General features: G+C 38.0%; 1 protein-coding gene across 3 annotated transcripts in view; it reads left to right on the top strand.

Moving 5' to 3' along the window:
* Positions 1 to 16,017, top strand: part of rbfox3a (RNA binding fox-1 homolog 3a) — a 367,190-nt gene that overhangs the window by 11,050 nt on the left and 340,123 nt on the right. The window contains exon 2 of one of the 3 annotated variants that reach the window (XM_047359868.1): positions 10,672 to 10,724. The exons of the other annotated variants lie outside the window; for them this stretch is intronic. Coding sequence (XP_047215824.1) covers positions 10,679 to 10,724 — 46 coding nt within the window. The 5' untranslated portion in view covers positions 10,672 to 10,678. The remainder of the gene's footprint in view (positions 1 to 10,671; positions 10,725 to 16,017) is intronic. 3 annotated transcript variants of the gene reach the window in all.

Genomic DNA, 16,017 nt, shown 5'->3' with positions numbered 1-16,017 from the left:
ATCTGAAACATACCTTTATTGATATATTTGAAGGATGTGCTTATCTATGATTCATATCACTCTATCTTTCATCTAAGTTTGCAACTTTTTTTGTTTGACAGCTTAAACTTCCAGAGTAAAATGAGTTAGAATATGACCTCCTGCAACGCAAGACCATCTGGATTGGTGGCTTCATCCCGATATCCAATCAATAAATGATTTCAGTATTTTTGGTTTGATACTGATAGTGGATTGGATCAGGTCTGTTTCTTTTTTTTGAGGCAAATTTAAACCTACAAACACAGGATGAGCTATATATCTGACAAACGGCACAAGTAGCTGTCCATTTTGTAACCTGCAGTGATAGTTTGCCCTCCAGTTCTCCCAGAGATAACCTGTACCGTGCTGTTCTAAAGGTTTGTGACTTGATTGTATATTGTAGAGATATGCAATATCACTACAATATATTCAATATGTTTAGTAAATTGTAGCTTGGATACATTACAGTCTAACAATAACGGGTCCATTTCCAAACTCCCATTTAAAATGACCTTTTTCTAACAGAACAATTTTTCTCTTTCCTATAAAAATATTACGTTTCACTCTGCTTTCTCTTTGGTATCATTCTGCGGACACGGCCTTAGCTAAGGTTTCCAGGGACAAATTGATGGCAGCAGACTCTGTTTTTTTTATTTATTTTATGTTTATTTTTGGCACAGTTAACCCCAACTAAGTCTAATGTCTTTTTTATGGAGATTGCGTGACCCAAAGATGCCCAACTTAGCTGCAGATGTTTGACAGCAGGGTTTGGAGATTTTCTTTACCTTCCTTACCATCATGCTCACTGTGTGGTGCCAAGACAAGCTTGGTTCCCCGAGCAGTGGCTCAAAGACGCCGGTCTCGGCGGCATATAATATTTGTTCCACAGGGAAACAGGAAGTTATGGATTACTAATTAAAAGTTCCTGTAAATGCTGATTAACTTGAAAATGAAAGTTAAGCAAATACTTTAGTGATATTTATTAAGGGATTGTTTGGGGTGCTGGTTATTGTGTCACTGATTTTGTCAAGAGCAATTACCTACAGACAGCATATGAAATTTATTCTCAATGCATAATGTACAAAAATTAAAGGTTGATTTCACTTTGAAATTTTCTTTTGATATAGCTGATATTTTTACAAATCTTTACCAGGCCTTTCAGTAAATGTGGTCTTGTCTGTACGACTAGTTGGGTAAAAATAAACGGAAAAAAAAAGGCACCCAAAAACATCTTTGAATAAGTTATAGATTATCATAATTAGTTATGCAAACATTCATCAGTAATTAAAATCACCAAATTTTTTCCACAATTGGCTGGTTAAATACTGAAAAGACACATTTCTTCCTGAATATTAACTGCATCAAAAGTCCTGTTTTTATTCTGTTTGTTTTGTTTTTGGTTATCATCTCCACAAGGATGTGCTTTACTTGTAATTAGGAATATTTATGTAATCCTTACTGTTTCTGTATGATTTAAAACTACTTCCTCTAGTCAAAGAACAATTTTATTGTTTTTCAGTTTTTTGAAAATATAATCTCACCTTTAAATTGAGACTCTCAGAAATGAGTTTTTCTCGCTCTATAAATCATTTTTCTATAACTTTGTTAGTTGTTATAAAGGACTTTTTCATTGCTGAAGGTATATGTTCCTGTCTGTTTCTGTGTTTTCAACCAATCAGCCTTCAGTGCTTCCTTACAGGCTGACGCTGTTTGTCCTTTACTCCAGCTCCGCTCCTACTGGTACATCTGTTGGGATTTAGGTGTGTGTTGCTTTGTCTCGGCTGTGTGCTGGGATGTGTTGGCCTTTTGGTTAGTGGATGGATGTTAGAGTGTGCTTCTACACATGTCTGTGAACCAATCTGATTGTGTGTTGGGCTTTTGGAGGTTTTTGTTGTGTCTTTCGAATAAAAAGTGGCATATAAATAAAATTTGAGTGACTGAATGTTTGTTTGATTCAAGTGAAAGTGGAACAGCTCCCAGCAGTTACAGTTAGTGAACAAAGGGAACATTATATGTCAATTTCAGTCATATTTCATAGCTGAATCACGCCTCTTAAATGCCACCGTCGAGAATGCATTGAACTTGAGTATTTTGTGCATGCAGAGGTTGTCAGAAACTATCCAAAGCCCCGCACCATGACAGATCCACTTTGACATTCCTCTCTTGATGTTCAGAAAAGGCTATAAGAAGCACAGCATGGTAGAATAAACATGCAGGCTATTTCCATTTCTCAATTCTTTCTACCTGTGCAACATGTTTAAGTTGTTTTATTCATGTAAGCACACGTCCTCATTTTCTTTGCCAAGTGTTAACTGAGAGGTTTTATTATTCATGCAATATTCTTCACACAGATCCAGCAGCAACAATGTAAGACATTAATTATGTCGTTGAAAAGGACCGTGGTAAAAACTGTCCCAAACAACACAAGTCTCGTGTTTTAATTATAACTGTCAGTCCAATTAGCGCTATTTGACAACTGATCCACAGTAAACAACTTCACGTCTCTGTTGCAGCATGTGTTCTTCAAACTTTGGGCAGGTGCTGTCTATTCTCCTTCTAAAATATTAGGCTTTTTAAAATTGCTCTATGCTGATGCAAATTATGCTGATTTCCCCTCAGTGTCTCAGTTACTCCAAACGGCCCTTTCCTGTGAGGTGTTCCTGTAGATTATAGTTAAACTGCTTGTGCGCTTCATGTTGGTGCAGCTCATGTGTTTTGAGATCTGAGTTGATGGCGCAGCACATTCATTAAGTGGCTTAGTCTTCCACAGACAGCTGTCAGTTCCATTCAGCTGGACAGCACTGCTTGTTAATCAGCATTTTCTCACACATTCCTTTACACCTACACACCCTTCGACATTTACAAACCCATCAACACATAAGACTGTTGCAGTTCGCCTGAGAGTCAGGGCAGATTACGCAGCTATAATCTCTGCAAATGTGAGAATAGATGGTTAAAGACGTTGGTATAAAACTGCAAAAAGGGCGGCATTTCTTGATGATATTTCCATCAAACGCTGACTGCTAAACAGCTGTAAAATTGGTCTTTACCAGAAAACTCATTCATTTTTAAACATTTAGCAAACACAAGACAACTTTATTAATTAAACTGTAGTCGTATTTCTGTTTATTTAATTTATACTCATATAACGCCTGAAAAGAGGCAATATTTCCTAAACTTAAAGTTTACATTCCTAGTACTTACAGGTCACTCACTCTGAATTTATGGGTTACTTTCTGGGACCTTGGGGTACTTTCTGGGATTTTAGAGGATAGTTATAGAGAAATTGCTGTGCTTATGTGTTCTGTGCTGTGTTATGTCTGTAAGAATGTAGGATGTGTTGTATCCAACAGTTTACTGAAACTTGCAGGTTACTGTTCTACAGTTTTCATTAAACCTTAGTACTTATCTCGGTACCTTCTGGAGCTTCGAGTTACTCAACATCTTAAAAATCAACCAGTAGTAAAGTTTATTCCCTTACACCTGTAAGTTTCAAAAGGTGCCATACAAGTTCAAAAAACAGTTTGTCAAAGTTCTGGGTGAACAACCAGTATGCTCTAGGGATATTAACATGTTATTCCTCAGGAAAGTAACCTGCAAGTCCTAAAGAAGTAAGTTGCAAAATCTGGGGAAGGTAAAATATTAGTTCTGGGAACAAAAGTGACCAATGACCTGAATTATACAATCCAACAAAAGAAAACAGTCTTCCTTTACCAGCTGAACGCCTTTTGGTTGAATGTCTGCCACCTTTTCATGGGTTGATCAGAAGTGAGAGCTGAAATTCTTTGCATTTCGAAGTTCTCCTAAAATGTTAATGTAGCAACAATGTCGGGCATTTCCATGTAGACCAAGCGTGTCACCATCTTGTCATAACATTACTTCAGCTGACAAGCTGTTATAATTAGGTTACAGCCTTGAAACCTAACTGGTGAAACACTTGACTTATGCACATTTTATATTCTCTAAACATTTGAAATACGTACATAAAAATTGTCTCTCTGCACAATTTCTAAGGATGAAGAAATCAGCAGAACAAGATTATTTTATTGTTTTTTATAAACATGTATTGTATTTCTGTTGTTAATTTAGGCGTTTTAAACATGGCCGCCCACAGAGGATTGAATGATTTTCTGAGTCAGCCCCAAGCGGCCATTTGAAAAACTGCAGTAAACTGCAACAACGTTGATGCAGCAGCAGTGAAATCCTGCAAACACCGGCACTCTTCCTGTTTTCTCATGGGATAATTCCTTTATATAAGAACTGCACAGATCTCGAAACGTTTAGGATCCCGTTAAAGAAATCCAGCACCAGCTGACTAAGAATGATAATTTTAATGGGTTTTATTCCGTGCAACCTAATTTTATTCATTTCAGGCATTATTTTTTATTTGTTACTCCTTTAAGCCTTTTTTGCAGTACATCACTTTTGCAATATTGCAATATTGACTGGATTATTTAGCAAAAATGTTGATTTTCAATCTATGTGCACAGATGTGTTGTGTGTATAAAATGCAAATCTATAAGTCTGGTTTCTAAGTGGTGCACATTATCACTTACATCTTGTTTTGATGCTGTAAGCAGAGAAAAGCTGTCTGGCACATTGTTTCCTGCTCATTTGGTCAAAACATGCAACAACATGAGCGCACTGCATGCAGACTGGAAAGTTTTTTTCTTTTCACAGGGTGGCAGGGTAAAAAGCAACCAGTGTTGCTAATTTTAAAAAGGATATTTCAACCATGCAAAGATCAGCTGTCAGATTATGTCAGACCATACATCACCCAGCAGAGAGAGACTAAAACAAGGCAGTTTGTGAGAACAGTCTTAGGCTGAAACAAGTTGTCATCATCTAGTTGAAACAAGTCTACTGCAAAACTGCAGTTTCTGAATTTCTTTAATGTTAGTGACTGTAAAAACAAAATAAAATGATGAAAGTCTATAAGCTATGACTTTCTCAACTGCAACAGTTTATTTCAGATTTTCTTCTGGCACTTCTGTTTAAATAGTCTATCTGTTTTTAGCCTTTCATATATATTTTTTTGCAATGAACTTCATTTTGATCAATAACCCCAAATGTAAATAAAGTAGCTGCGGTAAATTATTATTTTTCTTCATCAACAAAAGGGACGCCGTGGTTTGGCCTTTTACCTATCAAGATGTGAATAAAATGGTCTGGTTCTGAAATGATTGAAATCTAACCTAAAGTGTACCAAGACACACATTAGATTTCAGTTTTAGACAAACGTGAGGGAAAAACTAAGTACACACCAGCAGCGTGTAGAACCTTCAGCGGTAAAAACGTATTCATTTTCTGACTTTCAGTCTTACATTTTTGTGGAGGAAATTGGTTCTTCAATGAGTCGCTTTATTTCATTGAAATTTGCTAACATTTGTTTCTGCACAGCTTTCCGAAGTTCCCACCAGAGCGTTTTAATCAGGTTAAGGTCTGGACTTTGGTTCTTTGCTTCCAGTTCTTCCTTTACGGAATTTGTTGCAGTGATGAGGATCATTGTCTTGTAGAAGATGCTGTCAGACAGATGGCCTCATTTTGACTTTAGAGCCTTTAGGTATGCAGAGGTCTTCATAATGCCCAGATTCTGCGTTTGCAGGGCAAACCCGAATCATCAACCCTCCACCACTATGCTTGTCAGTTGGTATGAGATGTGTGTCTTGCTTTGCTGCGTTTAGTTTCCTCCAAACATTCTGCTGTGCATTATGGTCAAACAGATCTTCTGTCCAAAAGACGTTCCTCCAGACGTATTGTCTTCCATTAAGAAGAACCTTCGCAAACCAAAGTCATGCAGTCATATTCTTTTTGAAATGCTTTCTCCCTAAACCCTTAAAAAGCAACTCGTACTTCTTCTCTTGGGTTTTTGGTCAATTCTCTAAGCATTGGACACTGGGATGAGCTGGGTTGTCCAGATTGACAATTGTCTTAAATGTTTTCCACTTGTGAATAATTTTTCTGTCTGCAGAATGATGGGCTTCAGATAGTTGGAAATGGCCTTTTAACTCTTGCAAAATTAATGGAGAGCGAAAACTTCTTCTCTCTTCTCGTCATTGTTAACATTCCCCCACCTTGACATTGTGTTAACACAACCCTGAATGTTGCAGAGCAGCAAACTGCCAAAACCAATGATGATCGTTTAATCAATGCATTTGATTAGTAGCACCTGAGTTCTACTTTCTCTGTTAAATCCCATGGAAGCTGTAAGGGTGTATTTCTGTTTTCTTTGTCTTCATCTTTAAAGACAACGGTCTGAAATCTACTGTGTTTTTCTAAAGGCATACCGGTTAGTCAAATTTCTCTTTAAATTTAGAATTTGGCCCCCAAATGATCACTAAAACATACTGATTAAAACAAATGTCTTTTGCTTTGCAAGTATGCTTTTATTTAGCAATGTCTCCAAACTGAGGCACACTTTTGTCTCTTTCAAAGGCTTAGTGCAGTGTTGTTTGGAAATGTTTGCTGAAGTAAAGATGGCAGAAGGAGGAGCGGAGCACATCATGCCACCCTAGCAGGTATAAACTGACGCAAGGTTGGTACGAAACATCCTGCAGTTAATGACACAATTTCCTACCTGGGAAATGGACAAAAGTGCCAAGGTACAAGAAACCAGTCTGTCTGATCAACATACGCAGTGAAAGCCGCAGCTGTTATTCAGTTGTTCTCTGTCACTTTGGGTTTAAAGACAAAGGTGCAAATCAGAAACACATGAAGGGCAACATGTTTCACTCTGAAATACATCAAATCCATTCTACCGCCTGAAAAATAAGCTTAGATTTATTACTAACTGAAACAGCAAATTACATATATATATTTATATATATAGATATATATAGATTTAAATAAAATAATGTTTATATTTTCAATAATCTAGCAGCCCTAGGTTTTTGTACACTTATTTTTCAACATGGTAAAGGAAGGCCAGGCAGATTTCTTTACGTCCTGATCCATAAAAAACACAAAAGCAAACCAGAAATGTTTATTTCTTGGCTGCTAGTTTGGAAACGTTGGTTTAATAAGTCATTGATATCTTGTAATTTGTGCATTAGTAATTATATATATATATATATATATATATATATATATATATATATAATCATTTGTTTGTAGCTTATATCTCAGAAAAAGCTTTGCTTGTTTCTGCTTTCATTGTTTGTGATAATTCTCATGTCTTTATTTGCTCACGCTCTCCCTGTTCAGTGCTGCGGTAATGAGTTTTTTATTCTTATCATAATCCACCGGCCTTCAGGCATGCAGGACTGAGCTGGCTGTCTGTTAAAGGACGTGGAGGGGGGCGTCACCTCTCAGTTAAGGCATCACCGCCCTGCTTGAGGCCCGGTGTGCACGGACAGCCAGCCTTAGAGTTAGCGAGTGTGACTGTGGAGAAACAGAGGCTAAATAACAGAACCTGCAGTTCTTACTGCCCCCAATTCCACCACCTCCTGCCTGCCTGGCTAGCTGGCTCTGCTAGCAGGCGTGACATGACAGAAGTGAAGCTGGAGCCATCTACAATCCATTACTCTTACCTGAAGAGGAGGAGGAGGTGGTGGTGGTGAAGGAGGTGGAAAGGGATAGATTGAGTTAAGGGCCAGAGAACCTTTCAGCACTCCCCCCTGCATGCTAATTCTACCAGCGATTCGAAAGGGATCAAAATCTGCCGGCTGCCAAATGTAGCTTCTTAACTGAGGGATGGAAAAATCCTCCTCCTTCCTCGATGCTTCCCCTGCACACATATGCATAATAACAGACAGCTGCACACATTGTTTAAATCAACCTTTTCAGTCAAATTCTGGTATTTTCTTGTGTTACAGGACATCATTTGGCTCTAAACCAGGAACTCGGATGTAAAGCTTTTATTCTATGACTGTAAACACACTATGCATAATAATTACAAGAGAATGTGTTCTGGTGGAGAAGCACTCAAGTTTATCTTTCACACAGCATCTTTTTTCCTTTTTCTATTCTGTCTGCCGCTGTGTGATGTCGCAACCCCGACACAAATCAACCCCGAACGTCGAAAAATTTCCCATGCACACCAGACAGAACGCGATGAGCATTTGTGCATGGAGCATGAAGCAGAGGGTGTTTTTGAGGCGCTGCTTAAAGCTATCACTATCGGAGTGGAAAGTACACATGACAACTGGTTTGCAGGTTCCAAATGAGAAACCATCACAGACCGTGTGGGTGGGGGCGGTGGGCAGAGAGGGACCGGGGGCTGGATTGGCACTCTGTGACAGTGATAAATTTCACCTATCGTCCAGTGTGAAGATCTGTCTAATCTTTGTGGTGGCTCACAGCGGGGTAGGACCCCATCACTCTCCCATTATTTGACAACAAAACATCCGCGGAGAGCAGTTAGCGACAATACACTCCCTGCATACACAAATCCCCAGCGAAGGGGATTATAAAGTGGCTCTGTAGCCAGCCATTAAAGGGGTAGGCCATTAAAATGCAGCCGCAACCACCTATCCACACTCTCATTGGTGGAGTGCTTTAGAGAGAACAAAACAAAGCCATCTGTCAATAGCCTTTAATTTTGAATAGACAATGTAAAATTCAATGCCTATAATAGCCTTCATGTTCCTCCAGACCCTTGAAATTGATTCGATAGCTTAATTTGGCAGGTGGGATACAGTTGGCGGTCGTACATGGCTGCATGCATTTCACCTCATATGACACCATAAACAGTTTTTTATTATTATTTTCTTTCTGAGGCCATGCATCAGGGTCCATATGCATCCATCACAACCATGTGGTGCTCTATTGGCAGCTACAAGCTTGCCGTTTACACAGAAAATGTTATTTTGATTTCACTGACACAGAGATAATGTTTCATAACACACAGTAAGTCACGAATTAGCCCATCTGTCTGTTTGAGCTTCCCGGTCTCTGTGTGTGTGTGTGTGTGTGTGTGGTGTGTGTGTTTGACCACAGTGGCTCAGCCCTCTCCCCACCAGGATTCACTGACGGCTGTCAGCTCATTGAGTGACTCCTCCACAGATTGTATTTGAGCCAAAATCCTTATTCCCCGTCTCGCTGCTCCTGTCGTGCTTTGCTTCCTCACACCTCCCCGGCTTGTCGACATGCATATGCTGACACACTCACACATGTACTGTATATACAAGCACTCCTACACACGTGCTGGGTGATATGTTGTGGTACTCAGGTGGTGACAGTGTGAATCTGAACCTAGAAGTGCATCTCAGTCTGAGTGCAACAATACTTTCTTTTTAATTTATCCTGAAGGAGCTGAGGTGATTTCAGACAGCATCCCGAGTTTTCTGTTTAACAAGGATTTCTATCCAATTTATTGGCATTATTAGTAAAGTGAGCAGAGAAGAGTATCTGAGCTGTTGCAGTTGCTTCTGTCTCTTCATGTAATCCCAGAACGGACTCCGTGGTGTTGAGATCAGCCACACCATCTGCTTCAGGACTTTCTGTTCTTCTCATAGCTCAAGATACTTCCATATGACTCCCCTGTGCTTGTGAGCTCAATGTGATGCTGCCAAGTGAATCTAAAACAAGTGATAAATAAGTTTAAAAATATGTCCAGATAAAATCTCTAAATAATAATCCAAAATCGCTTTATCATAAATATTGATCATGTTCTGCTTCTGTCCAATGTCATAATACTACTAACAAAATTAAAAATAATGATATATGAAGGAAAATGCCATTAAAGATCTATACCACCCCTAATACTAATACAAAAATAATTATTTTAAGATTACTACTATTAATGTTTAATAATTTTCTAGGTAGAAATAAATGTAATATATTTATGGTTTTTGCATAATTATTTTTGTACTTATATTATTTAATTTAAGTTATTTTAAGTAAAAACTTTAAATGTTTTGGTTGCATTTTATTTAGCTTTAGGTTGAATAAATGCATAAAGAATAAAAAATGTATAAAATTATAAAAGTTAAGAGTAAAAACCATCACACTCATTAGAACCTATCAATATAAAACAAAATATATAAACAAAACACAACACCATCAAATTAAAAAAAAAGGTCTCAGATTATTGACGACTGCATAGCTGATCTTTTTTCAGTCTTTTTTTTTTTATTAGTTTTAGTTCCGCAGGTAAGAATTTCCGTACAAGTAGTTTTTTATTGGATAAATGAATAACCTTTTTTAAACGTTTGTCATATTCAGTGCCCTGCTTTATACTACGCTGTGTGGTTTGATGGGTGTAGATGTGATCAGAAGCTTAGAAAGTAATTTGAAACGCATGTTTAGCTTAAATGTGTTTTGCTTTGCTTTTGCAGCATTTGTGACATGCTTTGAGACATGAAATAACATAGTGTTACTTCTGAAGCTGTAAGATAATTTGGTCATTTTTATTTCAATCATTGCTTTCTGTTTTTTATTCTTTCATGCTTCTTTTCAGATTCTAAAGTTCCTTATTTGTCCACTAGAGTTTTGGATGAACCAGCACTCTTTGTCCTTATTTGACAGATTTGGGTGTTGAGTCTTTATTGCAGCAAATATCTGCATTACTCTCATATCTTAGTTTTGACTCTAAATGATGGGTACATGCAATGATGAGTCAGTTTTATTAGTATTTTATTTTTGTGATTTGAACTGAGTGGTTGAACTGTGTTGCTTGGCTTTTAATCTGTGTTCCCGTATATGTATTTACAGTAATCTGATGTTCATCCTGATCCAACAATGTGGCAATACTGAGGAAAAACAAAGTAAGTTTAAGGGCAGCTTTTATTCATATTTAGATGAAGGGTTAATGTCAGACCTAATCCGGTCACAGCTGAATTATCAAAATATTAAACCTTCCACTTGGCAAACAATAATATTCCATCTGTTTCACAGAATATTTTTTTAATCTTGAGAGATAGAACATGCTCATCAACAAAACTGCAAAGTAATCGATGTATAAATAACATCTGTGAAACAGATGAAAGGTGATTAGTTCCTAATTTTGTTTCTGGGATAATCCTTTTTCTATTTTTGTGTTGTTCCGTCAGACTTCTAGATTTCGTAAATAGATGAAATAATAAAACTTGCATTTCTCTCAGCCAGCTTTCTAAAACACATAACTTCAAAACACTGATACTCGACTGCAGAACATTTTCAGCCGTTGTCTCCTGTTGATGAAATACCTCGAGGTGTTTCTGTACGATTTATTTACGACTGAATCCAAGCAGATGTCACTGCCATGTAATACGCTCTGGGCTTTTACAGCTTTGCTTAAGACCTGGAATTAATAATATATATAATATACTGTGTTTTTCAGAATCAGAGGTGTGATTTCTAGAGTGGAGTGGGATCTACTCGATATGTCAGCTGTGGGTTTGGACTGTTTTTGGAATGTTTTCTTAAAACAAAATGCAGATACTCTAATTTTGATTTTGGCCTAATTTTCCTCAGTGTTTCCTCCTTTTCTGCCACAGTTACTTGAAAGCGTGTTGAGTAATTTTCTGCTGCATGTTGCCCTGCTGCACTGAGGCTGCTGTGTTGCAAACAAAGCTCAGACCTACTTGTTCCTCCCTCCCGTTCTCTCTCTCCATCCCCCATCAAAGAAAAGGCGGGAAGCCTCTATGCCTGAAGACTCAACGCTGCTGAAAAATTTTGATCGTTGTATAAATTTTTCAATTCGAGTCCAACAGGAAAAACGAGTTCAGCTCTGAATAAGGAATCAAAGCTTTTTTGAGTATTTTATTCTCATATCCTCCTCCTTGTCAAGCATTTATTTATCACACCCCCCAATCCGTGCCCTCTGCATACACCTCACCCGTCCCCCCACGCACTGTCTGAGACAATGCTGCCCAGATTGAGAACGACTGCGATTTACATCACTGATTATAGTGTAATTTCACATTTATTTGCATAAATCTCTTACAACATCCTCACCAAGCGTGATGGATTGTTGGAGCTCTGCAGTTCAGGCCATGTAAATGAGGGGTGAGCAAGATGGAGTGAAAGACCGAGCGAAGGAGGCACAGGAAGAGACAGAGCATCGGACAAAGTTCAAGTTAAAGTTCAAGGTCCTTTATCTTCACAGCCATTTATCACAAGCAGCTCTCGGCTGACTATAAAGAGGCCGAACTAAAAAGAGAAAAGAACACGAACAAAAGAAGAAATCCAATTACGTCCAACTAATCAGCGACGAGTCACAAATGAAACAGTGCGTTGAAAAGACGTGGCTGTGTACCAAACCTTCTAATCAGGCTGAGAAGAAGACAGGCTGATGCTTTATTAGGCTCAGGAGAGTCTGTTTAATAAAATAGCTCCATGCTTCTCTTCAGGGTCAGTTTACTTCATTAATACACAGTAACAGATTGTTCACCCACCTTCAGCTGTGAGTTAACGCTTCGATGGTAAGGAAGCTTTTACTAGAGCTCCAGATTTATGCATTACTAAATTTAAACATATATTCCTGCTGAAACAATCCTCACACCGCAAACCCACTCAAAACGGGCTCGCTGAATGTGCTGTGAAAGTGTTTCATAACATTAACCCTAATTAATGCTAAGATTCTGCAGAAAGTCACAATATGTTCTGCAAATACAATCTGAAGCCCCTCCTACCCAGAATGGTTTAATTCATTTGATTAATCAATCTCAGTGACGGCAGCCTTTCATTCAAATGTGGAACACTTTTCACATTTCATTTTCATCTTCATGTCTCATATTTACCTGCAGCAGTGATGGAAATGGGAATATTGGCTGGAGGGTTCAAGTGAAGTTCAACACCAGGTGCCTGTGAGCCAAAACGTTACAGTAGGAACTTTTACTGTTGCACAAATTCATGAGCTGCAAGTTGTTAAGAAAAAAATATTTCTAATGTTTAATTCTTCAGTCCTTGTTTGGTTTCTTCAACATGAAAGTTTGATTTATTACTGTACTGGGAAGAATAGTGGGCAAAAATGATGCTGGTCAGTCAAAACCCAGTTTGCACCCACGTAAAGTATCTGTATCTGTATCTGCACTGCGCGTAAGGCAGGGATGAGAAATAATTTTCCCAAAAGGCTGCACGGGTTGAGGGGCAGATCTGTGGCTGAACTCAATTTTTCCAAAAAGTATGTGATAATAAATACCAATATGGTTCTTCTCCCCTGCTGGTAAGGGCAGAATAATAAAATGAGACATATTGACGGTTGAATCTTTTGTTCAACTTACTGTAACTAATTAAGAAATTGGCAAAAAGAAAATAATGAAGTTATTGTATTTCAGTATATATTTGATTTAACCATATTAATTCAAGCTGCTCATATGTGTCCAAATTCAGAACAATTGTGCACATAGTTTTCTTTCATATTCTTTAATATTTGCTTGAAGTTGTATATTTTTTCAGCTTTCCCTTGCAGTGTGATGGTGAGGTGAGACAAAGGAAGATGGACGTAGAAAGCATCCTAAAAATGGCTATTAGGTTTTTGTGGGTTTTTGGTGCAGAAAATGAGAGAGAAGGCCACTGCATCATTGTTTTAGATCCGTTTGTCCAGACTACATGAATACACATCATTTGCAAACATTTACATCTGAACAAGAGGTGCAACTCATGCAAGATGGTTTATTTACTTTAAAGCAAATGGTGGAAAAATTACATTTTAAACATTTCCTCTAATTTTTCTTTGCTGTTTCTTGCAGCAAATTGTTTTAAATTATAAATGTTCTGTGCTCCCATTTATTTAAATGTCAAACAAAATGTCTTGAACTGGTTATTAACCATTTGAAGCCTCATAGAAGACAAAATATTCATCACAAAATTCTAAACTTCAAAAACAATTACATCTAAATATCAATATTGTTACAGATCTTATTTTAATAAATCATATTGAGTATGCTTACAAATGACGTAAATTAATATATTTCCTCCAGTATATTCAATTCTAAATATGGCTGAAATGTATAGTAAATGTTTTTCATATTTTACAGTTTAAAGTACTTATTAAGTCAATATATCTACTCAATCCAGACCCATAAAATATTTATGTAAACGGATAACAGATGGTGCATATTTTCACCTACTTTTTTATGCTTTTGTTTTTAAACATTTTATAGTATTTTAGTTATTTGCTGCAAGACTTAAAGATTTGATTTTTTCTTAAGTTTTTTTTTTTAATAAAAAAAAAAAGAAAAACGTTACATCTGTAGAACTTAGACCAGAGTTGAGATCTATTAGACTGGAGAACGTTACAAAGCCTTTCTAAGATTTCGGGACTCTAGAGAACCACAGTAAGAACCATTTTCCACAAATATAGAAAACATGCGGAACCTCATCCAGGATTTCACAGAAGAGCCCAGATCATCTAAAGCTCTGCAGACCTCAATTACCTCAGTTAAGGTCAGAGTTGAAGACTTGACAATAAGAAAAGAGCTGGATGATATTGTAACATTTGAAGGGCCTCAAAAAGAATACAAATGTCCATCTTATATTACCCAAAAACATCTTGATGATCCCTGAAACTTTTGAGAAAATATTCTGTGGCAAGATGAGACAAAAGTGAAACTTATTGGAAATTGTGGGTCCTGCTACAGCTCTTTCAGCTCCTTGGATGACTTCTTGTAACTATGAACTCTGCTCTCAGCAAGAAGATCCTGGTGGAGAATGTGATCTTAAGCTCAAAGTCATTTACGTTATGTAGCAGGAAGGTGATCGGAGGCACACCAAAAACCCCAGTTCAGAATGGCTAAAAAAGCAAAAGGCCTAGTCAAAGTTTAGACTTAAATCTAATTGAGATGTTGTAGCATTACCTTAAACATGCTTTTCATGCAGGAAAGCTGTCAATGTATCTTCTGTTACGAAGAATAGGCAAAGGTTCCTCCCCAGTGAAGTCAAAGACTCATTGTCAGTTAAAAGGAATGCTTGGTGGCAGTTGTTCCCCAAAGAGTGGCACCAGCAGTTAATTTCTCCAGGATGTGCAGCACTATTCACTTCCTAAAATTCCACTCTTCAGAATGTACGAAGAAATCACACTGAAGAAGTATGAAATTAAAGAGAAGATCTGCGGCTGCGGACGGTGGATCTCTCTGATGTTCAAGGCTGCTGTGGATTTGTGTTGCTGCTACTAGCAGAGAAAAATGTGCCACAGGGTCTGCATATCTGCCTGTAAGAACGCTCCTACAGCAACCCGGCTCCTCTCTGTAAAGGCCAGTATTTATTTCATTGTATTTTTTTCGGCCGCCGGTGCCAGTTATAGTTTTGTCTGAGAATTTCATCAGCGCTCTTTATGAGAGGCTGGCTGTATTTGACACTGCTTTTATGAGGCCAGTTACTTTTTATGTGAAGCCTTCAGTTGAAACGTTGATGTGATATGATCGCTGGATTGTGAATTTTATGAGAGATGTTGGCTCCGTCCAAAATACACAGCTTCTGTTTACCAAAAACAAAACATCTACTATTTCAGTGCATCCATGTCACATTCACCGTTCTCGTCTCTCCTGCAAAATTTTTATTCGTCCAGTAAGTCTGACTTTTTAATTACTTGTGTCAACTCATTAATTTCCACTTGTTGTCGTTAGATGAAGCAGTTAAAAAAGGGAATTATGGTCAAATCCGTGCAAATAGTGATTAATTGTGGCCGGCTTTAGTCCATTTGTTCTGACGGCGGCTGCACAGTGCTGCTCCCTGGGTGATTCATTTCTCCTGCTTCCACACATGCGTGGCTCCTCCACCTATACATCTCCCTTTTTGTTTCCTCATTGTTTCCCTTCACTTTCATCATAAGCCGCATGCTAATGTACTGTGCAGCTACACCAGAGGCAGGAATATATCATCTTCTGATTACACTGGATAAGTGGATTTGTGGCTATTTGCACAGAGGAAGTGTCACAGTGACATTACATATAAAAAGCTAACTTTTCGGCGCAGGCAGAGCCAGAGCAGGTTGTCATAGTGTCTGTGTGCTTCTGCAACAGCTCGCCATTCTGATGGCAAGAGACTGCTGAGGGAATTACCAGGCGTCAAGGGGAAGCTCCATTAGAATATCTGTGATGGATCCTAGAGTGAGCGTTGACGTTGAGGCTTTTTTTT

Source organism: Girardinichthys multiradiatus, chromosome Y, assembly GCF_021462225.1.
Source record: "Girardinichthys multiradiatus isolate DD_20200921_A chromosome Y, DD_fGirMul_XY1, whole genome shotgun sequence".
NCBI classification, from domain to species: Eukaryota; Metazoa; Chordata; class Actinopteri; order Cyprinodontiformes; family Goodeidae; genus Girardinichthys; species Girardinichthys multiradiatus.
The sequence above is the reverse complement of the archived record's forward strand: the minus strand, read 5'-3'. Positions and strand labels throughout refer to the sequence as shown.